Source organism: Nannospalax galili, unplaced genomic scaffold, assembly GCF_000622305.1.
Source record: "Nannospalax galili isolate Female #2095 unplaced genomic scaffold, S.galili_v1.0 scaffold652, whole genome shotgun sequence".
Lineage (NCBI taxonomy): Eukaryota > Metazoa > Chordata > Mammalia > Rodentia > Spalacidae > Nannospalax > Nannospalax galili.
The window spans coordinates 1794069-1820155 of record NW_008332152.1 but is presented as its reverse complement, the minus strand read 5'-3'; the positions used below and the strand labels follow the sequence as shown (position 1 = coordinate 1820155).

Genomic DNA, 26087 nt, shown 5'->3' with positions numbered 1-26087 from the left:
TGAGGCAGGGTCTTCTGTAACCCCAGCTGGCCTGGAACTCACCATGTAGACAAGGCTGGCCTCAATCTCACAGAGATCTACCTGCCTCTGCCTCCCAAGTTTCCGACCACTGGGATTAAAGGTGGGCGGTGCCATCCATGCCTGGCTGTTAGCTTCATTTTTAGCAGTTGTTGGTGAGGACGGTAACCTTTCATCAGATCAATACTTTGTAAAGTATTCTAAGTAAATTTTAAGGTGTTGCTTGTAATTACATTTGGGAAAGTCAGCTGAAACTTAAGTCTTGGAGATGCCCTCAGCGAGTAATTTGCTTAGTCTCAGAGAAGATGGGCAGCCTTCTGGGCTCCCTCAGCGAGTAACTTGCTGGTCTGCACCTTGGTCCCAGCCTTCTGGGCCATCCGTCTCTCGCATGTCCTCATGTTCTGTATTTTGAGAGAAGGATTTTGTATTTCTGATATCTGAAAAGCTCTACTCTGAAAATTGAACCCAGTGTACGTTCACGATCTTGCCATGGGGGACCTGCATGGTTTTAACTGCATCTGTAGAGAAACTGAATGTGTGTTTGCTTGTCTCTGGGTGGTTGGGGGGGGTGTCAGTTTTTAGTACTGAGCTAAGTCCAGAATTGCTAGGACTTTTCCATTCAGACTTTTGACATTTGAACTTGGCCATTATATCAAATACCAGGCTAGATGCCTGTTAAAGTTCTTGGAGATTGAGTTAACATTTGCCTGATTGGGGCTGAATTACAATTAAATCAGCCTTTGATGGTTAAGGCTAATTTCCCACATCACATTTGACTGGCAGCCCTCACAGTGTGGCTTCAAGAAAAGGTGGATCTTGGGGGCCTGAGTAACGTTTCTAGCAGTAGGTCCAAAATAAGAAAGAATCTTGACTCAAGAATATCGGTTTCTGAGGGCCGAAGAGATGACTCAGCAGTTAAGAGCACTGGCTGCTCTTGCAGAGGACCCAGGTTCAGTTCCCAGCATCCATGTGGTGCTAACAACCTTCTCTAACTGCAGTTCCAGGGGATCCGACACCCCCTTCTGGCCTCTGTTGGCACCTGCACACATGTGACAGAGAGAGAGACGCACACACACCAAAAAGAATATAGGTTTCTGAGCCACGCATGGTGCTGTGCTTGGGTGAGGGAGGCATGTTTCCTGAGGCCCCTGGCCTCCCTAAGGCTGGTGGTGTCACTTCTGGGGATCTCTGGCTGCCTCTTGGTCTCCTTTGTTCTGTTACCCTTCTCAGGAGCCTGCAGGAAGTTCAGGCAGTGAAGGCGCGTGGGGCTCAGGCCTAGTCCCCTCTCACCATGGCTCTCAAAGGCAGTCTCATGCACATACATAGCTTGACTTACTATCTTGATGTCGGTGAGTGCTGGATGGATCTGTAGCTCTAGTTTCAGCTCCAGTCCCTGGGTTTTTCCCACTTGCTTCATGATCATTTAGACTAAATGTTTGTCCTAGCCTAAATAGACTTGTAGCCGGTGTGGTGGCACACATCTTTAATCCCAGCACTCCAGAGGCAGAGGCAGGCGGATCTCTGTGAGTTCAAGGCCCGCTTGGTCCACACAGTGAGTTCCAGACCAGCTGAGCTACATGGAGACCCTGTATTAAAAAAAAAAAAAAAGAAGAAAGAGATAGACTTATGGTCTGACAAGGGTAAGTTTGTGGCTCGTTGCAGTATGGGAGACCACATACCCCTGGAAGGGGGGAGTTTTCACTAAAGAGAAGCAGGTAGAGCTGGTTCAGGCCTTGTGGGCGGGGTTGGACTTAGGTGTTGTGTAGGGCAGGGTTGGACTTAGGTGTGTGTGTAATGAAGCAGTTTTTGTTTGAGACAGTTTACCTTGTAGCCTGGGCTGACCTTAAACGCTCTGTGGCACCCAGGCTGGCCTCTAGCTGTCAAAATTCTTGCCTTGGCCTCCTCCTTGCGTAAGCAGTGTTTTGATACCTCATGGTAAATTGGAGCTGTGTGCAAAGAGGCAGTTTACCTCTGAACGTGAAGTGGACTCAGCTTGTGTTTGTCCCTGAACAGCAAAGTTTGATAGATGTGTAGCACTGTCTAGAAACCCTTCCCCGAGGCTCTGAGGTAGTGGGAAGTCAAGCTGCCAGCACATCACTGTGACTCTTCAGGTGTGAGGTTTTCTTCTCAGAGTTGGAGTTTTCAGAATGAATTCTGCCTAGAAGTGAGCAGTTGGGAGACATATTGGGTCCTGTTTGCTTGGCAGCTGGCTTTATCTGTCTGCCTGACACAGGGCAGGACATATTTTCACTTGCCCAGCAAAGTAATTTTTGCTTGCTTTTTTTTTTTTTTTTTTTTTTTTTTTTTTTTTTTTTTTTTTTTTTGTTTTTTTTTTTTTTTTTGTTTTTTTTTTTTTTTTTGTTTTTTTTTTTTTTTTTGTTTTTTTTTTTTTTTTTGTTTTTTTTTTTTTTTTTGGTCTTTTTGAGACAGGCTTTCCTGGTAGCCCCAGCTGGCCTGGCACTTATTATGGAGACCAGACTGACCTCAATCTCACTGAGATCTGCCTGCCTCTGCCTCTCAAGTGCTAGGATTGAAGTCATGTGCCACCACGCCTAGCTGATTTTTACTTTATGTCTGACTTATAAACTATACCCTTGTGATTCCTATACTGGACTGCCTCAGTCTCCCCACACACCTTGGAGTTACATGTTCCCCCTTCCTGCCCCCTCACCAGTGCATTCTGTGCATTTCTTCTTGGAGACGCCTTATGACTTTACTAGCCTGTCTTCGCCTCCACTGCTGTGCTGCGCTGAAATCCCTGTGCTTGCCTCCTCTAGGCAGTGTCCACCATTTTGCCAGCCTGAGTAATTTTTGTCTGATCATACTCCACTGTTCAAGTCAAGCTGTTGAATCAGCTGCTCCTTGTCCTTAGGATAAAGACCAGCGAGAAAGCAAAACTACTGCCACTCCAGGACCTAGTCAAGGCTGTGCTGTGGCTCCGAGGCCTTAAAGCTGCTGGAGAAACTCCAGCAGAGCTGCTGTCTGGTCTGACTGCGGACAGGAACCCTATATTCACATGGTCCCTGTGCTTCTCCCAGGAGGGCTCACCCTGGATACTTCTGCTTTTCTGGCTGAAACTGGTTAAGGAGACGGCCTCCTAAAGCCCCCTTCATCTAATGTTTGCTCTTGAATTCTTACCATTTGGGAAATGTGTGAAAAAAAATGAAAACTCCCCTTTCTGTCTTTTTGTGAGTCTTCTGATAGCCCTGGGCTTCCAGGGGTCTTTCTTCTGGATGAATCCCTCAGACTGTGGCTCTGAGAGTACAGTGGTGGGAAACCCAGAGATTACATTGGCTGTAAGAGCTGCCTGGCTAACCTGATCCTCCACCTCTGTGGTCTCGCAGGCTCTTGACTTTGACTAGTATCAACTGCTTTTGCTTCTAGAGACTGCTGACACCTCCATGATTGCTCAGAGACAAAGTACAGCTGTGAGTGAGGTGGGACGATACATACCTGATCTGAGGAACAACGCATTTTATAGCGCAGATGTGGTACTGTGTGGGTGGCTTGTGTGAGCTTAGGCCGCAGATGTAACTTGTGCACCAGCTTAAGTGCTTGGAGTTCATGAGACTGGTACCCGGTAGCATGTGTGGACTGGTTCTAAGCCAGCATAACACCTGCCTTTGGGAAGCTGGGCAGGTAAATAGTGGTTTGGAATAGTACTGATCAGGGTGTCGCCTGAGCATCTTTGAAGGGTCAACAATGAAGAGAAAGTCAAGAGTTGTTTTTTTAAAATATTTTATTTTTATTTTATGTGTATGTGTGTATTACCTGCATTTGGTAAGTGCACCCGTGTCGTGCAGTGCCCGTGGAGGACAGAAGAGGCTGTCGGATCCCCTGGAACTGGAGTTAGGGACAGTTGTTAGCTGCCATGTGGGCGCTGGGATTCAAACCCTGGTCTTCTGCAAGAATAACCAGTGTTCTCAACCACTGATCCATCTTTCCAGCCCTGAAAGTCAAGAGTTTTTAGAAGGAAAAGGAAAGGTGCTTGAGGCTGGGGTGGTGGCACATGTAGAAGTCACACATGGGCCCCAGCATCCATTTCGGGTTTCTGAGCTGGTGCTTCTGCTTGCTGTGTGCAGAGTTGGAGCTGAGCAGAAGTGGGGGATAGTGTGGACATGAGATGTGTGTGGAGGGCAGGGAAGGGCTTAGTTGAGATGAGCAGTCCTTGGAACTTTAAAGTGAAAATGGTATCAAAGTAGCAATCAAGTGAGATTTTTGGGGGAACGACTTGTGTCTGAGTATCAGATGGGCTTGAAGGGTTGGTGGAGTGGAGGGACATGGTGATAGAGCATCCCTCAGGGAAAGTCTGACTGTGTGGATGGAGGGAGGAGCATGAGAACACATGATTGGTCCTGATGATGGAGTGGAGGCACGGCCTTCTAAATTGAGATGAGCAGTAAGAATGTGTCTGCTTGCTGACCGGCACCTCAGTGTCTCTCCTTGGAATCGTGAAATGCTCCCTTGGTGGGGTGTGCAGGACCCTAAGTAAGATTTCCAGGGCTGTCTCCCTAACTTAGAGCGCACCTTCCAGGATGTGGCAAGGTTGGGATAGACTTAATCCTTCCAAAGTGCTGGTGTAGTGCCTGGCTCATAGGAGTCCTGGAGAAATAGTATTCCTAGCTGGGAAACCCCTTGAGCCCCTGCTGTGACGCAGAGAACATTTGGTCTGGTTTACAGCCCAGCGGTTTCAGTTGTGGTGCAAACATCATCACTCTGAATTTGGGAGATACTGGAAGGTTTGAAGAGCACTGACTTGGGCATGAATTCCGCCTCCCTTAGTGTCAGGTTTTTCTGTTGGTCAGTGGGGGTGCCTGTGGTGTGCACAGGTATGTGAGGTGGATGCCCATTTCTCCAACTCCCCAAATTGTACTTTTTAAAATTAAAATATTTTTATTTTATATGTACGAGTGTATTGCTTGTGTGTATGCAAGTGCACCCATGTCGTGCAATACCTGTGGAGGTCAGAAGAGGGTGTCAGATCCCCTAGAACTCGAATTAGAACAGTTGTTAGCTTCTGTGTGGGTGCTGGGAATCAAACCCACAAGGGCAGCTGTCTTTCTAGCCCCTGCATATTTATTTTCAAAATTCAGATTTAGGCTGAGTGTGGTGGCCCATGCCTTTAATCCTAGCACTCTCACGGCAGAGACAGGCAGATCTCTGTGAGACTGAGGCCAGCCTCTTCTACATGGTTCTAGGCCAGTTGGGGATCCTGGAAGACACTGTCTCAACCTCCTCCCCCACCAAAACACAATTCAACTTTAGTACATTTATGAAAAGTATTGGTCACAAAGAAGGTGTTAGGATGAAAACAAAATTTTGCTGGTAGTATTTTGGAAGGCAGTTACATTCTTACCCTTGCATACAGTTTCCTGTTCTCAGTTTTGGTTGTGAAATAGCCAGAAAAAGGTAAAGTAAAGCTGTGTAATTGGTCCTGAGCAGTTTGGGTTCCTATCACTGGGGCTGCTTTCTTGTGTTTTTGAGATAGAGTCTCACACCTTAGCCCCGGCTAGCCTCAAACTTGAGCTGATCCTCCTTCCTCAACCTCCCCAAGTGCTAGGATTCCAGACACAAGTCACCACAGCTGCTGCACTGCATGATGGCAGAAGTGCCCCTGGAGTTTGGAGTTAATGGTTGGAGAATTGGATGCCAGGAGATGTGGCAGAACTGGGACCTTAGCTTAACTCAAGAGTCATTTCTGGTTCTTAGGCCATAAAAGGCTGTGAGAAGAGTGCACAGGACTGGCTGTGGTCCAGCTGAGAGCATCAGCACACAGCCATCTGTACTTTGTGGAGAACAGAAGGTGTGGTGAGGATGGCTTTCAGAGGTGTGGGAGGTTGAGGAAACCCACCTGTGGAGAGCCAAGTGTCCCAGAACCACAAGCAAGAAGCCCTGTCACCTCTCCTGGCTGGGGAGGTAGGGGAGGAAGCACCAGCTGGGTACCGGTATTCTCTGGAGAAGGGACTTGGCAGTACCCACGGCCCCAGCCAGAACTCTGAAGCCTCATGAGGGTGCAGGGGAACATCTGTGCCACCCTGTCCTTTATCTTCTGGTTTCCTGTGTGGCCTGTTACTGTCCACATTCAGGAGGGACCACAGAGGAAGGGAGCCCAGTTGTTCCCTCCAGTTGATGTTGGTGTCAGTGTTTTGGGGGCACTGTACTGTGTGGAGAGCGGATCTGAAGGGGCATGTGGAGGCTTCCCAGAATGCAGAAGGTAAAGACAAATGGAAAGGCCCTGTGGAGAGCCGTAAGTTGTCAAGATGGAAAGGGCAGACAAGCAGTGTTTGGTGTCACGCTCGACCGCCCTGTATTTTACATCACTTCAACAGAATCCATCTTGGTTTAGCAACATCAAGTTTGTGTGTGTGGTGACATTTCCTTTTTTTTCTTTTTTTCTTTTCCGGGGACAGCAGTTTGTTTGAGAGCAAACAGGCCACTGGGCTGCCTCTTGGGGAGCAGAGAAGCAGCAACCATCAGTGGCAGTCGGGCATCTTTTATAGGCAGTTAGGTGCTTGGGCCGCTTTCCATGATGAAGGCTGGACGTTAAGCTCTGGATTGGTTGGTCTCCTGATAAGCAGAAGGACTTTCCCTGGGCTAAGCCTGGACCACCATTTTAGAATATGGGGAGCTACCCCAGCATTTTAGGAGTCTGCCAGGAACCTAACTTTCTAGACATTTGTTGATGATAAGGGGCGATGGTGGCCTTTCTTTAGCTACTTCCTGCTGGACAGGGATGTTGGCAAATTGGGGTGGTCTCAAAAGGCTAGAAATTTGGTCTGAAGCGCGGGGTCAGGAGGGCAGGCAGTGGTAGGAGACCTGAGGGAATTTGGTTAAGAGTATCTGGTTCACTGACCATCAGGTCATCTCATTGATTTGGAACTCTTATCAGAGGATGAGCAGGACAGAAGAAAGCAAATGGACTCATAATCTTGGGCCCGATGTGGTGAGTAGTCATGACATTTCCTTTGTAAAAATAATTTATTTTTATTTTTTTATGTGTATGAGTGTATTGCCTGCATGTATGTAAGTGTACCCATGTCATGCAATGCCCACTGCATGACAGAGGTCAGAAGAGGATCTTCTGGAACTGGAGTTACAGATGGTTGTTAGCCACCATGTGGGTACTGGGAACCAAACCCAGGTCTTCTGCAAGAGCATCCAGCACTCTTTTTCTGGGTCTTTTTGAGACAGGGTCTCCCTGTAGCCCCAGCCGGCCTGGAACTTGTATAGACCAGGCTGGCCTCAAACTCACAGAGGTCTACCTGCCTCTGTGTCCCCAGTGCTGGTATTAACAGCCAGCATAACCACTGAGCCATCTCTCCAGCCCCTGGTGATATTTTTTTCAACTCCTTCATTGAATTAATTGAATTATCAATTAGGTAAGTATTTATTATATGGTTGGTGTTTGTAAAGAACCTCTGAATGATTTGGAGTTGGTTTGGGAGGGGTGTACAGGTAGCAGTGAGGTCTAGCCAGCCCAAAGGGGTAAGATTTGATCCATTCCACCGACAGTTTCCAGGTAGGCTGAGAGCCTTTTTGACGCTGTTAGGTTTTTTCTGTTTTGAGACTGTTCCATATAGCCCAGGCTGGCCTTGAACTTGAAAGCCTCCTGCCTTCTCTGGAATTATAGGCATGTACTACTATGTTCACATTACTTCATTTTTAAACAACATTTATGTTTCTTGGTGGGGTGGGGGTGCCTCTGTGTGGAGGTCAGAGGACAACGTGTGGGATTTGGTTCTCGCTTTCCACCATGTGGGTCCCAGGGATTGAATTCAGGTTGGCAGCAAGTGCATTGACCCACTGAGTAATCTTGCCAGAATTGCTTAAGTTAAAAAAAACTTTATTATTATTATTTTTGTATGTATGTATATGTGTTCTTACGTTCGTCAGTGGAGGTCAGAGAGCAGGTTTGTGGAATTGGTGCTTTCCTTTGTGTGGGTTCTGGGGATCAGAATCCTTGGTAGGTAGTGGACAGAGATCTGGGTCTTCACTTTGGGAGCTCTTGATCCACTGCAGTCCTCATTTTAGGGACCTTGTAGGATGCAGAGTCATCCTGGAGATGGTTGTGTGTTTTGGGAAGCCGTGTGAGTGGGAGACCTCACGCAGGGCTGACAGTCTTGTCTGTAGGAAATTCTGATGAGACCCTGGAACTTCCTGTGACAACACCTCCCAATATTTCCCTCAGAGGACATGTGGAAGTCCAGCTCCCAGTCCTCAGAGGACATGTGGAAGTCCGGCTCCCAGTCCTCAGAGGACATGTGGGAGTCCGGCTCCCAGTCCTCAGAGGACATGTGGAAGTCCGGCTCCCAGTCCTCAGAATGGGATTCTGAAAATAAGGTCTTCACAGACATCATGACGTTAGACCACGGCCTGTGGGCCCTAGTCAGGCATAACATGTTCTTGTCAGGAGAATTTTAGATATAGTTGCAGAGAAAGATCTGTGTAAGGACATAGGGAAGCCCTAGAAGGAGGACAGTGTGAAGAACAGGCCGTGTGGAGGGGCAGCGAGGGTGGCTGCAGGGTGAGAAGGCATATTGGGTAGGCAGAGCTGGAGGAGGCAAGGAAGGGTCCTTACTGTCTAGATTTTTTTTTGTCTTTTTGAGACAGGGTCTCCCTGTAGCCCCAGCTGACCTTGAACTCACAGAGATCCACCTGCCTCTGCCTCCACAGTACTGAGATTAAAGTTGTGTGCCACCGTGCCCGGCTACTGTCTAGATTTTACAGGGAGTTTGCTCTGTCAGCTCCTGGATGTTGGTCTGGAAGTTTCCAGATGGGTGAGACACTCATTTCTGCTGCTCTGAGCCACCCAGCTAGTGCACGATCACCACACCTAGGGTGTTAATGTTCTGCCCAAATCCCAGCTCAAAGAAAAGATGGAACCCAAGCAGTGCATACTCTGAATTACTTTCTGGACCTTCAGAGTGCCAAGAAGCTAAAAGTTGGCACTTAATAGTATTTTTGTTTTGAGACAGCTCTCTTGGTAGACAAATATTTCATATTAACATGAGACAACTGATGATTTGTTGTAAACATGTCAGGTAGGGAATATGGGGTAAGAGAATCCGTGTCTCAGAAACCCTGCTTCTCACTGACTGACTTCTGCCCTCCCTGTGGGGCTGAGTGTTGAGACAGTCATTCTCAGGTTATCAAAACTATCAAAGCTGGGTCTGGTGGCACAGTCTATGTCATCCCAGCTACTCATGGGGCTGTGGTAGGAGGCTTGAGTTTGAGTCTTGCCAGACCTACAGAGTGAGTTGAAACCCAGCCGGGCAGTGATAGAGTGCTTGCCAAGCACGTTCACTTCAAAGTGCTGCCAACCAGCCAACCAACTAACCGCCACCAACAACAATGGCAAAAAAAACCAAACCTAAATCTTAGGCTGGGTGTGGTGGTACACACCTATAACCCTAGCCCTGGGGAGGCTGAGGCAGCTGAATTTTAAGTTCAAGACTAGCCTGGGCAACATAGAAAGACTGTTCCCTGAGCGCCCCCCCCAAATTATATAAAAAATGATAGTTGTTTTAGATGTTTTGACACGGACTTGGTCTGTGGTGTAGATAGTTTCTGTGTATCACTAGTGTGACCGGCCTTGCCACCCGCCATCAGTTTACGTAGATGGAGAGTTCTCCATTTTGAATGCCAGAATCAGTTAACAATGTAGTCTAGGTTGGGTGGCAGCCTCTTTCCTGTTAATACAAAGTCTGGGTAAGATAATGCCTTGACTCTGTATCACTTAATTGTCTATATTATTTCTGTTCCCAGGTTTTAGAAAAGCTGCAAAAGCAGGGCTGGAGCAATGGCTCAGCGGCCACAAGCACTTCTGCTGCTCACAGAGGACCCGCTCTGGTTCCCAGTACCCACCTGATGCCTAAAGCCAGCTCTGTGGTATCCGATGCCTTGTTCTGGCCTCTGTGGACACCAGGCACACATGTGGTGCACACACACAGATGCAGGAAAAACATCCATGTAAAGGAAATTGCAAGAGCACTTGCAATTGATCTTCTGTCTTAACCAAAGCCTTATTTTTCCAAAGAGAAAGGCGAGGAACATGTGGCAGATATTTAGATAGTGTCTGCTGTGTTCGTACACTGCCCTAGGCCCTTGGGTGTGGCATAAACAAAGCAGATGACAGCCCCTGCCCTTGTAGTGATGGTGGGTTGGTAGCTGCAGGTGGCAAGCAATGGACCAGGTTGAGCCAGTGGACACTGTCCATGGGTGGTGAGCAGTGTTCCCATCCGGCCACAAGGAGGCAGCCTCACACAGCAGATGCACCCTGTGTGCTGGGCACAGCCTCTTCAGCACTGACCTGGAATGCTGGGGGGAGGGGGTGACGTTGTGAAGTGTGCCTTGTTAAACCTGTAGCAAAGGTGATGTACTTAGAGCAAGAATCATGAACTTACCATAGTGAAGGTGTTGGGCGGTTAAAATGAATTCCTACATATTTACATGATAAGCTGGTAGAGATTGAATTACCTTCCCTCTTCCCTTTTGGTCAAGTTTGAGTAACACAGTTTAAGAACAGAAGCAAACTCTAAGAGTTAACCGAAAGGAGAGAGGTGTGAGCTGCTGATAGCTTTATCTTCGGTTCTTTTTCATTTGTTCTGTCTGTGACCGTGTGGTACGTTTTTCATGTATGATTGTAATGTACGTATGTGTATGTATAAATAACATTCGATACTTGAAAATATTCAACAATGTAATTGTAAGTTATTTTAAAAAATTTTAAAAATTATATCTATTTTATGTGTAAGAGTATTTTGCCTGCATGTATGTGAGTGTACCACATGCGTGCCTAGCTCCTGTGAGGCCAGAAGAGGATGTCAGATCCCTTGGAACTAGAGTTAAGGATTGTTAGGTGACATGTGGGTGCTTGGAACTGAACCCAGGTCCTCCACAAGAGCAGCCACTGCTCTTAACTATTGAGCCACCTCTCCAGTCCCAGAAATGTCTTTAAAACATAAGGTCCCATCGATGGTTGGCTTTTCTGGGTGGTGAGGATCAGGGGGACAAAATAAAGTGTTCTGTAGCACAACATATTCTGAAAGGGCAGGAAAGCACGCTCTGACGTAGCTAAGTGACTTCCCCGAGCCTCTAAGAGCACAGAAGGAGCTTTGCCAGCCAGTCGCATGGCCTCAGGCCTGTTAGTTACCTTAGGGTTCTAATCTTCAGGGTCTTGGGGACACTCGGACACTCCTTGTCCTTCCCTAGAGCTCCTGGGATGCTAAGCAGTTCTAGGCAGTTTCTTATTTGGGTGGTCTCTTGCCATCTCAGGCCTCTGCGGCACAAAGCCCTACCCCATCTTTTACCTGCACCTCGTTGAGCATGAACCTGTAGGTCTTTTCTTCTTGTGAGTGGAGGAATGTATGGTTTTGCACGTGTTAGAAATTCTCTCCCTTACCACAGGCAACCACTGCCTTTGTCAGGATCCTTCACATGGCCATGGCTGAGTCCTCTATGCCCCGTGTGTTCCCTGTTGTTAGTGGTGAGAGTGGACATTGCTGTCTTGAAGTAGTGGATCTAGAAGCATGCTTTCCAGACAGGTCTCACCTGGGAACCTTGTTAGAAGTGTAAGCTCTCCCCATCCCTCCCTGAGGAGCTGTTGGGAGGTAATGGTGGCCACTGGTAAGGTGCCCATGCTCCAGTAAATCCCTACCACTGGTCACACGGGCCACCCTGATTAACCCAGAGGGTCCCAACCAATCAGAACAGCAGAAAGACATGAAAGGAGGGGGACTTGTCGGGATGGAGGGTTTAGTGGAATGAGAGTGGGTGGTGGGGTGAAGATGAACAAACTGCACTACCTTAAAAAGAGAAGCATATGTTCTCAGGCCATCCATACCCCCTGAACAGAAACTCCACACGTGGGGCCCACATCCTCAGGTGATTCTGATATTTAAAGGTAAAAATACTTCTTTTTTATGTATATGAGCGTATTGCCTGCATTTATGTAAGTGCACCTGTGTCGTGCGATGCCTGTGGAGGCCAGAAGAGGATGTTGAATCTCCTGGAACTGTAGTTAATAGACGGTTGTTAGCCACCATATGGGTCCTGGGACTCAAACCCAGGTCCTCTGGAAGAACAGCAACTGCTCTTAACTGCTGAGCCATCTCTCCAGTGCTGTGGTGTAGTTAAGTTCAGAATTGCTTCCCTGGAAGTATCAAAACTTCAGTCGGAGAGGTTATACTAATCGCTCTTTGTGCATGTTCTCAGATCTTGGCGTATTCTAGGCTTGGTGGTGCATATCTTCTTTCCCAGTCTTGGGAGGCAGAGGTAGGTGGATCTTTGTGAGTTCAAGGCCAGCTTGGTCTACATGGCGAGTTCCAGGCCAGCCAGGGCTACATACTGAGACCTTGTCTTAAAAAAACAAAAACGTGTTTATGCTGGCAAAAAACGATTGCTTAGCCTTGAGACCAAACCCTTGCAAATCTGAATTAAGTATCTGGTTTTTTGAATAGCAGTATTTGTGCAGCACGATCATATTTAAAGTTGATAATGCTTTTGGATGGTTTATTGATGTGGGTGTCTTTTGGGGCTGTTGTTGGCCATTTGATTCATAAACTGAATGAGTATAGTGAAGAGGAAGTGTTCCGCAGGCCCTGCCTTGATGTCTGCTGCTGTCCTCCTCCATTCCCTCCTCCGTTCCCTCCTCCATTGATTACTACTGCAGTTGTTCCATTGAGTCAGTCTGCCAGTTGGTGGGACTCGTGGAGTCTGCCTGCGCTGCCACCAGCCACTCATGAGCTGCCTTCTGCTTTTTATGGCACAGATACAAGTCTGTGCCATGAGACAGTCAGGCTTCTTAGCTCTGCCGTCAGTCCTTTAAATAACATGTTTTCTTAAAGCCTTGACTATATGTCTGGCAGTAAAGTGAGGTCTTAAAATCGCAAAGTAAAATCATAGAAGTTCTTTCAGGACTGGAGGGATGATCCACCGCAGAGTGTGTGCTTTGTATGCACAGGTCCAGGGTTGGTCCCTAGCTTCACCTTCACCCCCCCCATGCATACACCCCCTCAAAAATAAAAACAAAAGTCATTTCTATTATGGCCTGAAAACAGAACATAGAAATAGGATTGTAAGAATACCGAATAAAGTGTAACAGTGTACATGTATGAAAATGCCATAATAAACACATTACTTTGTATGCTAACTCAAAGTATTAATAAAAATTAAGATACTCTGAGCCACAAACAAACAAAAGAATATTGATTTTTCAACAGAAGTAGACGACCAGACCTAAGGAAGGCGGATCAAATATGGCTCCAGAGGAATTCAAGATTTGATGAATTGAATATTTATTTTTATCTATTTTCTAGACCTGGAAAGGAAAGAACAAGAATTAGAGCAGCTGAAATTGGACTGTGAGCATTTCAAATCCCGTCTAGAAACCATGCAGGCTGACAGCGGGAGGGAGAAGAAGGTAGGTGCTCACAGAGGCTGGGTAGGCTGTGCTGGGTGCAGGGGCTCTTGGCTTGCTGGCTTTCTCTTGAAGCAGCAACTGGTCTTAACTTTTCCGATAGTCCTCAAGAGTTTGTCGTTTTAAATCTATGTGCTCTGAATAGGTTGGAAGGTAGATGAACTGTTGATGGATTTATAACCATTTAACATGTAGATCACTCACTTGGTGGCTTTTAAAAACTTTCTTACATTTATTTGTGTGCGTATGCGTGTGCATGTGCGTGCATGCGTCTGTCTGTGTATATGTGTGTAGGCTTGCGTGTGCCTCGGCATGGGTGTGGAGGTCAGAGGGCAACTTAGGGGAGTTGGTTTTCTCTATCTGCCATGTGGGTTCTGGGAATCAAACTTAGGTCATCAGTTTGGGCAACCAGTGCTGTTACTCACTGAATTATCTCTCTTGCCTCCTTTAATTTCTATATTTAAAAGTTTGCTTCAAAATGTAAAGATTTGGGGCTGGAGAGATGGCTCAGAGGTTAGGAGCACTGGCTGCTCTTGCAGAGGACTTGGGTTCAGATTCCAGCACCCACATGGTGGCTAACAACTGTCTGTAACTCCAGTTCCAGGGGATCCAACGCCCTCTTCTGACCTCCTTGGGCATTGCATGACACGGGTGCACCTACCTTTGTGCAGATGCAGGCATTACATTTATACACATAAAAATAATAGGGATCGGATAGATGGGTTAGCAGTTAAGAGCACCGTCTGCTCTTGCAGAGGACCTGTGTTCAATTCCCAGCACCCACATGGCGGCTAACAGCTGTCTGTATCTCCAGTTCCAGGGATCTGACACCCTCCTCTGATCTGCACGAGCATTGCACCACATGGGCGCACTTACTTACATGCAGGCAAAGCACTCATATACATAAAATAAAAACAATAAAATTCTTAAAAATATATAACAATATATATTTTAAAAAATGTAAAGACTCATACACAATAACATAATTGGCAATAGATATGTTAATTTGTATTTATAGTTAATTTGGGTATTATTTACAGATAGTTTGGCAATAAATGATTATATTTTAATACTGGGAGAGACCATAATATTTCTTTCAGATATTTTTGCATTTGGATGAATGGCATAAATTATTTACTCCCTATAAAATTGGTTCTGTGCTGCCACTTGTAAAATTTTGGGCTCATATATTTTTTAATTTCCAAAATAACAGAACAGTGATAGTGCTGTGTCCAGATAGTGCTGCATGCAGGCATTTCACAGCCATGTGCATCGCAAGTGCTTCTCCAGCACAGCTGCATCCCCAGGCACTGCCGCCTTACAGCTTACATAGCGGGGCCCAAGGCCATGTCCTCTGTGCTAGCCTGGGTTGCATACTGCCTTGTCATGCAGAGGCTCTGAGTGCGGCTGCGGTAGAGGCTTTTGAAAACTGGTAAATTTGGCACATATTTTAATACTGTGCAAATAGAGCATGGTAGAAAGAGTTTTATTCTTTTTTGTTTGAGACAGGGTCTCCCTGTAGCCCCAGATGGCCTGGAACTTGCTATGTAGACCAGCTGGCCTTGAACTCACAGAGATCCATCCGCCTCTACCTCCTGAATGCTGGGATTGAAGGCGTGCGCCATCACGCCCAGCTGTAAGAGTTTTATTCTTAAATCTAGGTTAGGTTGAACAACACAAGAAGTTGAAATTTTAGTTTCGCCATATTCTGTTTGAATCATAATAAACTGAAATGGCAATCTAGTTAGTTTCAGATGAAGCATTTCATGGCCTTGGAGAAACTGACCAATAGACAAGAAGGGATTGGCTAAATTTTTAAAACGCAGTTCATCGATCCATCTCTCTGTAAATTGTTGAGGTATCCTTACAAGGTTGACGCTTATGTCAGGAAGGATCTTGGATTTCCTTTTCAAAATCAGCAGACATAGGAAAAATGAATACTTAGCTGGCATTTTATATGTAATGCTTAAAAACAAACCATTTCAGGCTTGTTACCTGTAATCCCGTACTTGGGAGGCAGAGACAGGAGGATTTCGAGTTTGAGAGCATCCTTGACTACATAATGAGGCCCTGTATCGGAAAAACCAAAACCAAAAGAACAACAAAGGGAAGAACAGCAATGAGGGTGGAACCCCAGTGAGCACCGGGAGTCAGCTCCTCAGATGTGCCTGCACACCGCAGGTCACAGGAGGAAGGTCAGGCTGGATGGTCAGCTCCATCATTTGAAATCGGCTAGAAGATTAGTGAAGGTCACCTCTGGCTGTGACTGGAAGGATGTTCCAATTATGATTAGCTGAATGCAGGCAGCTCCTTCTCAGTAAAGGGGAAGTGGAGGAAGCCCATGTCCTGTGCCCCCTCCCTTCCCTTTCTCCTCTCCTTCTCTCTTCCTCCCTCCCCTTCTGTTTTCTTTGTCCTTCCTGTTCATCTTTTTAATTTTAAAAATTCATTTATCCTGGGCATGGTGGCACATGCCTTTAATCCCAGCACTCGGGAGGCAGAGGCAGGCAGATCTCTGTGAGTTTGAGGCCAGCCTGGTCTACATAGTGAGTTCCAGGCCAGCTACAGGGAGATCCTGTCTCAAAACAAACAAAAATAATTTATCTTTATTTTATGTGTAGGAGTGTTTTGCCTGTGTAAGTGCACCCTTGTCTTGATGTGAACATTGCAGTCTCAGGCCCAAATTTGTGCAATCAGCATGCCACTGTAATTGTGAGCCCTGATAAACCCTTCCTCTAGCAGATTAATAAGCCAGTCACCTTTAAACTCATTTTAGGGCATGGGCACAGTGTAGACAAGTTCTTTGCCACAATGGAACATGAACATGCTCTAGTTCTGTTCCTGTTAGAAGCCCTGTTCCCCTCTGAAATTTTGTAGTTCATATGTTGAATAGTGCTGGAACTTTGGGGCTCTGAGGAAATGAACTAACACGTTTTGGAGTCTCGTGTCAGACAGAATCATGGCCTTACCATTCACTGTCTTTGGAGATTAAGTATGGGTTAAGAAGTTTTGGTTTAAAGAAGTGTGTTTCGGTGTCCAGTTGACAAAGGGTGGACTTGAGATGGTTAATCTTCAATTGGCAACTTGGTTGGGCTGAGACACACCTAGGACACAGGGCATGTTTCTGCTGTGCCTGTGAAGGTGTTTCTGGAGGTGATGAACAAGTGTGGGCAGCTGCCCTGCATGTTACCTCCTGTGTCTTATAATAATCTGAGGATCTAGATGACCGAAGGGCAAAGAGGAGGAGCATGGGTAGGCTTCCTCTCGCTGCTTCCTGGCCTTCATGAGGGGAACAGCTGGGCTCTGCTGCATACTCCTGTTGTCATGCTGTCCTGTCTGCAGGACCACAGCCATGAAACAGGCTAACCACAGACGGAAGCCTCCGAGGCCATGGTGCGGAGGAAATATCATCTTTTAAGTTGTTCTCTCAGGCATTTGTCTCAGTGACGAAAAACTGACAGCACACCAGGTTAGTGCCTAAATGAACCCAGAGCAGATAGATTGTGAATAGGTATGTCAAGCCGAGGTAGGGCTGGGAGGCCTTTGCCTATATGAAAGTGCTTACTGGGCAATCTAATTTAGAGTCCTAGTTGCTAGATTCCTTCCTGGTTCCTCAGCTCTAAAATAAGCTTTCAGTCCAGTCTCATGATCTGTATAGGCCTGAGCAGGGATCACAGACAGGGCTTCAGAATAGACAGCTGCTGAAGAGAAATGGCCTTATTATAGCTAACATGCTTATCCCTGTTAAAGTAGTGTCCTACTCAACAGAAAACCTGACTAGGGATGGAAGAACAGTCTAAGCAAAAATACCTCCCCCTCCTCCCTCCTCGTCCCTCCTCCTCCTCATGATCTGTATAGGCCTGAGCAGGGATCACAGACAGGGCTTCAGAATAGACAGCTGCTGAAGAGAAATGGCCTTATTATAGCTAACATGCTTATCCCTGTTAAAGTAGTGTCCTACTCAACAGAAAACCTGACTAGGGATGGAAGAACAGTCTAAGCAAAAATACCTCCCCCTCCTCCCTCCTCGTCCCTCCTCCTCCCCTTCCTCTCTAGCAATGTCAAGAGAACTGAATTGGCACACCTATGGGAGACAGGATGGCAGGCCTCTTCCAGTCTCCAGAAAGTTCAGCAGAAGCTCTTCTCAAGGGAGCCCAGGTGCACCTTCAGGTCTTGGTGACAGAAAAGGAAGTGTGCCATCTGGCAGCCAGTGTGGCCAGGAGAAGGCTCTACAACAGGCCTGGAACATTTCTTCCTCTCCCTCCTCTTCCTCCTCCTCTTCCCCTTCCTCCTTCCTCCCCCTTCCTCCTCCCCTTCCTCCTCCTCCTCCCTCCTTCCTCCTCCTCTTCCTCCCCCTTCCTCCTCCTCTTCCTCCCTCCTCCCCTCTTCTTTTTTGGAGACAGGGTCTTACTCTGGAGCCCGGGCTGTTCTTAAACTCCATGTAGCTTAGGCTGGCATTGAACTGTTGAGCTCTCCTGCCTCAGCTTCCTCAGTGTTGGAATAATAGGCATTTGTCCAGTGCTCTTATCTGATGGCACACAGTATTCACCATTAGCAAACTAGCTGGGATAGGAACTGACAATGTCTTGTTATCCATATTTTATTTTCTATATATTTAAAAAATATTATTTTATGTGTATGTGTGTATTGCCTGCATGTAAGTACACCTGTGATGTGCAGTGCCCATGGTGGAGAGAAGAGGGTGTCGGATCCCCTGGAACTGGAGTTATGGATAGTTGTTAGCTGCATGTGGGTGCTGGGATTTGAACCAGGGTCCTCTGCAAGAGCAGTCAGTGCTCTCAATGGCTGAGCATCTCTCTAGCCTCAGTTTCAGGTTTTGGTTTTTGGTCTTTTTGAGACAGGGTCTCCCTGTAGTCCCAGCTGGCCTGGAACTCACTATGTAGACCAGGCTGGCCTTGAACTCACAGAGATCCACTGCTGGAACTAAAGGCATGCGCCACCATGCCCGGCTCAGTTTCAGGTTTTATACAAACGTCTTTGATCTACTTTGTATTGATTTTGTACAGGGTGATGGTCTCAACTCTTCTACAGGTGCAGACCCAGTTTTCTAGCAGCATTTGTTAACATGGCTGCCTCTTTTCCAGAGTGTGTGTTTTTATTTTATTTTATTTTATGTGTGTGTATTGCCTGCACATAGGTAAGTGCACCCATGTCATGCAATGCCTGCAGAAGTCAGAAGAAGCTGTTGGATCCCCTGGAACTGGAGTTACGGACAGTTGTTAGCTGCCATGTGGGTGCTGGGATTTGAACCCAGGTCTTCTGCAAGAACAGCCAGTGTTCTTAACCGCTGAGCCATCTCTCCAGCCCCATCCACTGTGTGTTTTTAACAGTGTTGTCAAAACTTAGGTGGCTCTAACTGTATGGGTTCATTTCTCAGTCCCCTGGTTTATTCTCTACTTCTGTGTCAGTACCATGCTGTTTTTGTTACCACAGCTCTGTGATATGATTTGAGATTGATATTTTGATACATCCAACATTCCAACATTGTTGGGTTTTTTTTTTTTTTTTTTTGGTCTTTTTGAGACAGGATCTCCCTATAGGTCCAGCTGGCCTGGAACTCACTAGGCAGGCTGCCTTCCGTTTCAGAGATCTGCCTGTCTCTGTCTCCTGGGAATGGGATCCTCTCCCTTGGTTTCTTTCCTGACGAGCTCACACACAGCAGCCTCTAGTTTGCCATCTTATCCAGAGGTCCTCTGTCTTCTGATTCTAATGTTACTGTACGTGGACTGGCCTTGAGCTGATTTTGGTTTTGTTGTAGTATGTGTACGGTTACGTGCTAGGACATATTCTCTGGTAGTTACCAAAATGTGCTACATTCTTAGTGTGTGTGTGTGTCCGCAGAACTACCCGTAACCAGACTGATTAGCATGCAGACTGCTTTAATTGTGGAAGAACTAAAATTCCAAAAGGAAACAGTGTGTGCGAGTTTTTGTGTGTGTCCTCTTAGTTTAGTGGCGTCCATGTGAAGAACCTCATCCATGTGAAGAGCCTCGTCCATGTAAAGAGCTGTCTTGGAGTCCAGACTGCTTTATCATTAAGCCAGACATGAAAACATATAGCTTTATGGTCTTTCTTCACAGTTAACGAAGGATTTATCCATTTTATTTATTTATTATTTTTCAGTTTGTTTTTATTGAATTTTTGTGTATTCCATACACAACATCTCAATCAATCTTCATCACCTTTCTACCCCTGTCCCCACCAGCACTTCCCATAGCCCCCACTGCAGCCATATACTTTGTCATCCCTGTTAAGGCCCACTGTGTTGTCTGTGTCCCCAGATGTTCCCCAGTGCAGGTCCATCTGACTAGGTCTAGTAGCCGATCTAGAGTTCCTTGCTTTAGGAGGGTCAGCTCTTCCTCACCTAGCGGCAATCAGTTGCCAATATTTCTTCAGATAAGATTGGAATCTGCTGTTCATTTTCCCAGTTCTATGCTGGATTTTGTCTGCCTGAGTTTGCATGGACTTGTGTATGCTGACACCATTGCCATAGAACCATAGGAGTTGGTTCCCAGGAGCTTGTAGGACTATGTTTCCACATGGTCCTGCAACTCCTCCCTGGTCTTATGGTCTTTCTGCCCCTTCTTCCAAGATGGTCCCGAAGCCCTGGGTGGGTGGTTTAATATAGGATCCTGTTCAGGGACCAGCATTCAGCAGACTCTCGATCTCTGTGCTTTGGCCATTTGTGACCTTTTGTGTTCCTGGCCCTCTGCTGCATGAGGAGCTTCATTAACGATAACTGAGAGATTCATTAGTGTCCTCCTCTTTACCCTGTTCTATGTTCCATGAGCCTTAGGTGTAGAGGTTGCATTGCAGATGTGTCACTTAGGCCTGGGCAATTCGTAGACTGTGTCTGTGTGTGACCAGTTGTAGTACTTGGTAATAATCTCAGACTGGTGCAAAATGAGCTTCTTTGATGGGTAATGACTGGGATATTTGTCTGTAAATATAAGGATACATATTTTGCACATAGTAAGAAATCACCTTAGTCTAGCGATGTGACAGTTTTGGGTTTTCTCTAAGATATACGGCCTCTCCAGCCATGTGTATTAGGTTATGTTTACAGTACCACACTTGAGTTTCCTCCCACTGAGTGGACTTTTACTCCAATTAGGTAGCTGTTGATTGCCCCCAACATAAAAGTGCCCCTACTACACCAATGTCCTATGCTGTGCTGGCCATTGATGTGGCTATTTGGTCTTGAAGCTGGTGTTGGACCATCGATTGATGTTCTCCCTTGGCACCTTCGTAGCGCTCTCCAAAGCTGTGAGAGCCGCCTTCAGGGAAGTGACTTCAGGTCAGTCCCAGCTCTGCTACTCCAAATCCTGGGTCTGAAGTGTGTTCTGTCTTCAGCAGTAGGGTCTTACCTTCAAGTTCTGGGAGGCCATCAAGGGCTGTGGCAATAGACCGTGTAATTTTTGCAGTCTATCAGACCGCCCTAGCCAACAACTCAAAGGAAGGTTTCTCCTGTCTGGCACTGTTTCTTGTTATGTAGCCTTTAGCTATACATATGGATTCATGTAGAGATATTGTATTGTAATCTGTCATTAGGTTGTTGGACTCATATGATTCCCTCTGTTTTGTTTTGTTTTTTAATTAGCTAGGCATTATTTCTCTCTCTCTTCTCTCTCCCTTTCTAACCCTTACACCATGGCTTCCCCATTTAAAGTGTCCCCATTTTCCCCATTTCTCCCTTGATAATACCAGTCTCCTATGGTTCTAAATCTCTTGAGCTGCTTCTTTCCCTTAATCCCCAAGTTTCCTTGTAAAACCCTCCCTCTCCTCTGTCTTTTAAATACCCCCATTTTTATCCATTTCTCCCTTAACACCTACCTCCCACTGTTCTTCTCTCTCAAGTTCTTTCCCTTTACCTCCCTGGTTCCTTTTCATTATCCTGGTTCCTGTAGTTACGTCTGGGAACATACTCACTTATAAGGATTTGGTGCTAGGATCCACATATGACGGAGAACATATGTCATTTGTTTTTCTGAGTCTGTGTTCACTTAGTATAATAGTTTCTAGTTCCATCCATTTACCTGCAGATTTCATGATTTCATCCATCTTTACCACTGAGTAGAACTCCCTTGTTTAAATGAACCACATTTTCATTATCCATCTACATTGTCAGTCAAGGTACACTTAGGTTGCTTCCATCTCTTAGCTATTGTGAAAAGAGCAGCAACAAACATGCATGTGCAAGTGTCTCTGCAGTAGGACGAGTCCTTTGGGTATATGCCAAGGAGTGGTATAACTGGGTCCAATGGTAGGTTCATTTGTAGTTTTTTAAGAGTTCTCCACACTGCTTTCTATAGGAGTGGAACAAGTTTGCAGCCCCACCAGCAATGGATGAGTGTTCCCCTTTCCCCATATCCTCTCCAACATTTGGTATCATTTGTTCTCTTGAGCTTATCCAGTCTGACTCGGGTAAGATGAAATCTTAAGTTTTAATTTGCATTTTCCTAATTAATTACAATGTTGAACACTTTTTAAGATGTTTCTTAGTCATCTTTATTTCTTCTTTTGAGAACTCTGTTCAGATCCTTAGCCCATCTTTTAATTGGGTTGCTTCCTTTCTTGATTCTTTGTTTCTTGAGTTCTTTATATATTCTGGATGTTAAACCTCTGTTAGATGTGTCACTGGTGAAGATTTTCTCTCACTCTGTGGGTTTTCTCTTCACTTCCTTGGTTGCGTCTTTTAATGTACAGAAGCTTTTTCGTTTAATGAGGTCCCATTGGTTGATTCTTGAACTTAATTCCTAAGAGGGGAATTTATAGCTCTAAGTGCCTACATTAGAAAATAGGGCCGGGTGTGAATGACTTAACATTGCAACTCAAGACACTTGAAAAGCAACAACAGATGCAAACCAGCAGAGAAGAAGAAATAACAAAAATCAGGGAGGAAATTAATGAAATAGAAATAAAGAAAACAATTCAAAGAATAAACAAATCTAAGAGCTGGTTCTTTGAAAAGATAAATAAGATAGACCATTAGCCCAGTTAACCAAAAGAAAGAAAGAGCACCTTCAAATCAACAAAATTGAAGATGAAAGGGGAAACAACAGACACCAAAAAGATCCAGAACATTACAAGGGAATCTTTAAAAACCTATACACTATTAAATTGAAAACCTAAAAGAAACGGATGAATTTCTAAAATCATGAGAACCACCAAAGTTAAACCAAGAAGAGATCAACAGCTTAAACATAAGGAAGTCGAAACAGTAATACAAAATCTCCCGAATAAAAAAAGCCCAGGCCCAGATGGATTCATAGTAGAATTCTACCAGACATTTAAAGATCTACATCCAATACTACTTAAATTATTCAAAAAGATAGAAATGGAGGGAGAACTTCCTAATCCCTTCTATGGACCCATATCCTTAATGAACACAGATTAAAGACACAACCAAAAAAGAAAACTGTAGACCCATATCCAAATGAACATAGATGCAAAAATTCTCAACAAAATACTTGCAAACTACACACAGACATACATCAAAAAGATCATCCACCACGATCAAATTGGCTTTATTCCAGAGAGGCAGGGATGGCTCAATACACGTAAGTCAATAAATGTCATAAATCATACAAATGGACTCAAAGACAAGAACCATATTGTCATCTCAATAGATGCAGAGAAGGCCTTTGACAGAATTCAACATGCATTCATGTTGAAAGTCCTGGAGGGAATTGGACTGGAGGGAACATACCCCAACATAATTAAAGCCATATATAACAAACCCACAGCCAACACCATTCTAAATGGAGAAAAACTGGAAGCATTCCCATTAAAATCAGGAACCAGACAAGGCTGTCCACTATCTCTACTCCTTTTCAACACAGTGCTTGAAACTTGCTAGAGCAATGAGAGAAGGAAATTAAAGGGATACTAATGGGAAAAGAAGAGGCCACATTATCCCTTTTTGCAGATGATACGATACTATACCTAAGAGACTCCAAAAATTCCACCAGGAAACTAGAACTGATCAACACTTTCAGTAAAGTGGCAGGTTATAAAATCAATCTACAAAAGTCAGTAGCCTTTCTATACACCAATAATGAGTAATCAGAGGAAGAGTACAGGGAAATGCTCCCCTTCACAATAGCTGCAAAAAATAAAATAAAATATCTTGGAATAAACCTGACCAAAGACATTAAAGAGCTCTACAACGAAAATTTTAAATCTTTAAAGAAAGAGATTGAGGAAGACATCAGAAGATGGAAGGACCTCCATGCTCATGGATTGGAAGAATTAATACTGTGAAAATGACCATCCTACCAAAAGCAATATATAGATTCAATGCAATGCCAATCAAAATACCCATGACATTGTTCACAGAATTGGAAAAAACCGTCCTAAAATTCATATGGAAGCACAAAAGATCTCGGATAGCCAAAGCAACCCTGAACACAACAGTGCTGGGAGGATTGCTATACCAGATCTAAAACTATATTACAGAGCTCTAGTCATAAAAACAACATGGTACTGGCACAAAAATAGACCCATAGATCAATGGAACAAAATTGAAGACCCAAATATGAGTAAATGCAATTTCAGCCACTTGATATTTGACAAAGGGGCCAAGAACATTCACTGGAGGAAAGACAGCATGTTCAACAAATGGTGCTGGCAAAACCGGATCTCCACCTGTAGAAGAATGAAACTAAACCCCTATCTTTCACCTTGCACAAAAGTCAATTCCAAATGGATCAAAGACCTCAATGTAAAGCCTAAAACTCTGAAACTGTTAGAAGAAAACATTGGCAATTACCTACAAGATAAAAGTGTAGGAAAGGATTTTCTAAAATTTTTTTTTTCTTAATTTTATTCAGAGCAGGGCACGGTGGCACACACCTTTTATCCCAGCAGAGGCAGGCAGGTCTCTGTGAGTTCAAGGCCATGTGGGACTACAGGGAGACCCTGTCTCAAAAAGACCAAAATTGTATTGTGTGTGTGTGTGTGTGTGTGTGTGTGTGTGTGTGTGTTTGTATGCGCGCACACGTGTTGTGGCATGCCTGTGGAGATCAGAGAACAACTTTGGTGATTCGGTTCTCTCTGTCTTTGGGTTCTGCGGATCAATCTCAAGTTTTTGGGCTTATGCAGAAAGTACTGTTACTAGCTGAGCCATCTTGCCAGCCCTGAAAAACCCAGAGTCTAAAAACATAGCAGACATAGGCTCAATGAGCAGCTTTCTTCTAAAGGAAGAATGTGCATTTATGTGGAGGTGTGTGACGCTCTCTGCACAAAGTGGAGGGTCTCCAGATGAGGGTGGATGGGCTGCTGCTGTGCAGAACCAGCAGTGTTGCGTCATGGCTCCAAGACTCTTTAAACCCAAAGCAGAAAACTCCTTCCCTTTTATTATTGGTGTTTATGAAAAAGACCTTGGGGGCTGGAGAGATGCTCAGTGGTTAAGAGCACTGCTTGCTCTTGCAGAGAACGTGGGTTTAGTTCCCAGCACCCACATGGCAGCTAACAACCATCCTAAACTTCAGTTCCAGGGGATCCAATGCCCTCTGCTGGCCTCTGTGGACACCAGGTATGCATATCATACATATACATACAATGCAGGCAAACACTCATACACATAAAATAAAAATAAGTAAATCTTGAAAGAACAAAAGAAAAAACCCTAGTCATCTAGGAAAATTTAAATTGTGATTGAACTGATTGTGTTTGATGTAAATGAATTTACCTAGGTTTTTATATTTTTCAGTGTATTATTTCTGTTGGTGTTGGGGATGGAACCCCAGGCCTCATATATGGTAGGCAACTGTTCTACAACTGAGGGACACCCCAAGCCCAGTTTATATCTCTCTAGTCAGAAAGTGCTTCACCTTAAAGGGAATTTAACACCAGAGACACATGGACCTGGTGGTTGGGGAGAAGCAGTCTTGCATCACCCAAGCTCACTTGAAGATCAACCCCGGCGCTGTGCTAGTATGGTCAGGGCCATCCGCAGGGTGGGTCTTTGTCTTCCCCAAGCATCCTGCCAGGGACTTGCCCAGCTTCAGGTGTTGACAGGTGCTGCTGGAGGCTTGGAGACCTCCCCTAACCTCTGTGGGCTGTGCCGTGCCAGAGCGTGTCTGGGATGCCTACCTTCACAGCCTCTCTGGTCTCGGGGCTGGTTTCTGATCCTGGTCTAGTTTCCAGGCTGGAGTGTGCTACATATTTGCCAGCACCTTTGACGATGTTCCCATGAGGACTTTGCCACAAGGGTCTCTTAGAAGGAGACATCTACAGTTCTTTTCCTTAGGTCCTACCTGGTGTTCAGTGTCTGCCGATGGAGTGACCGGCAGTGACAGGTTCCCTGTGGGAAATGTGTGCTGTTACAGACTGCCTTTTAGGTTGCTGCTTTGATCCAGGCTTTCAGTGGTGCTGTTCTGAGTGTGGTCACTTGGGACCCAAGCTACCTCCAGTTTTCACTTTAAAGCAGATAAATCCAGATCTTTGGAGTATCCACAAATTGTAAAGCAACAATGTATTTTTTTCCTAAGACACTGAGGTTTATTTTTTTTAAATTATTATTATTTTAAATATTTTATTTATTATTTTTATTTTTATGTATATGAGTATATTGCCTGCATGTATGTGAGCGCACTCATGTCGTGCAATGCCATGGAGGTCAGAAGAGGGC

The 26087-nt window shown here is 45.3% G+C and overlaps 1 protein-coding gene across 1 annotated transcript in view; it reads left to right on the top strand.

The window, feature by feature from the left end:
• Positions 1-26087, top strand: part of Hsf2bp (heat shock transcription factor 2 binding protein) — a 109038-nt gene that overhangs the window by 4101 nt on the left and 78850 nt on the right. Inside the window, exon 6 of the mRNA XM_008827417.3 lies at positions 13335-13438. Coding sequence (XP_008825639.1) covers positions 13335-13438 — 104 coding nt within the window. The remainder of the gene's footprint in view (positions 1-13334; positions 13439-26087) is intronic.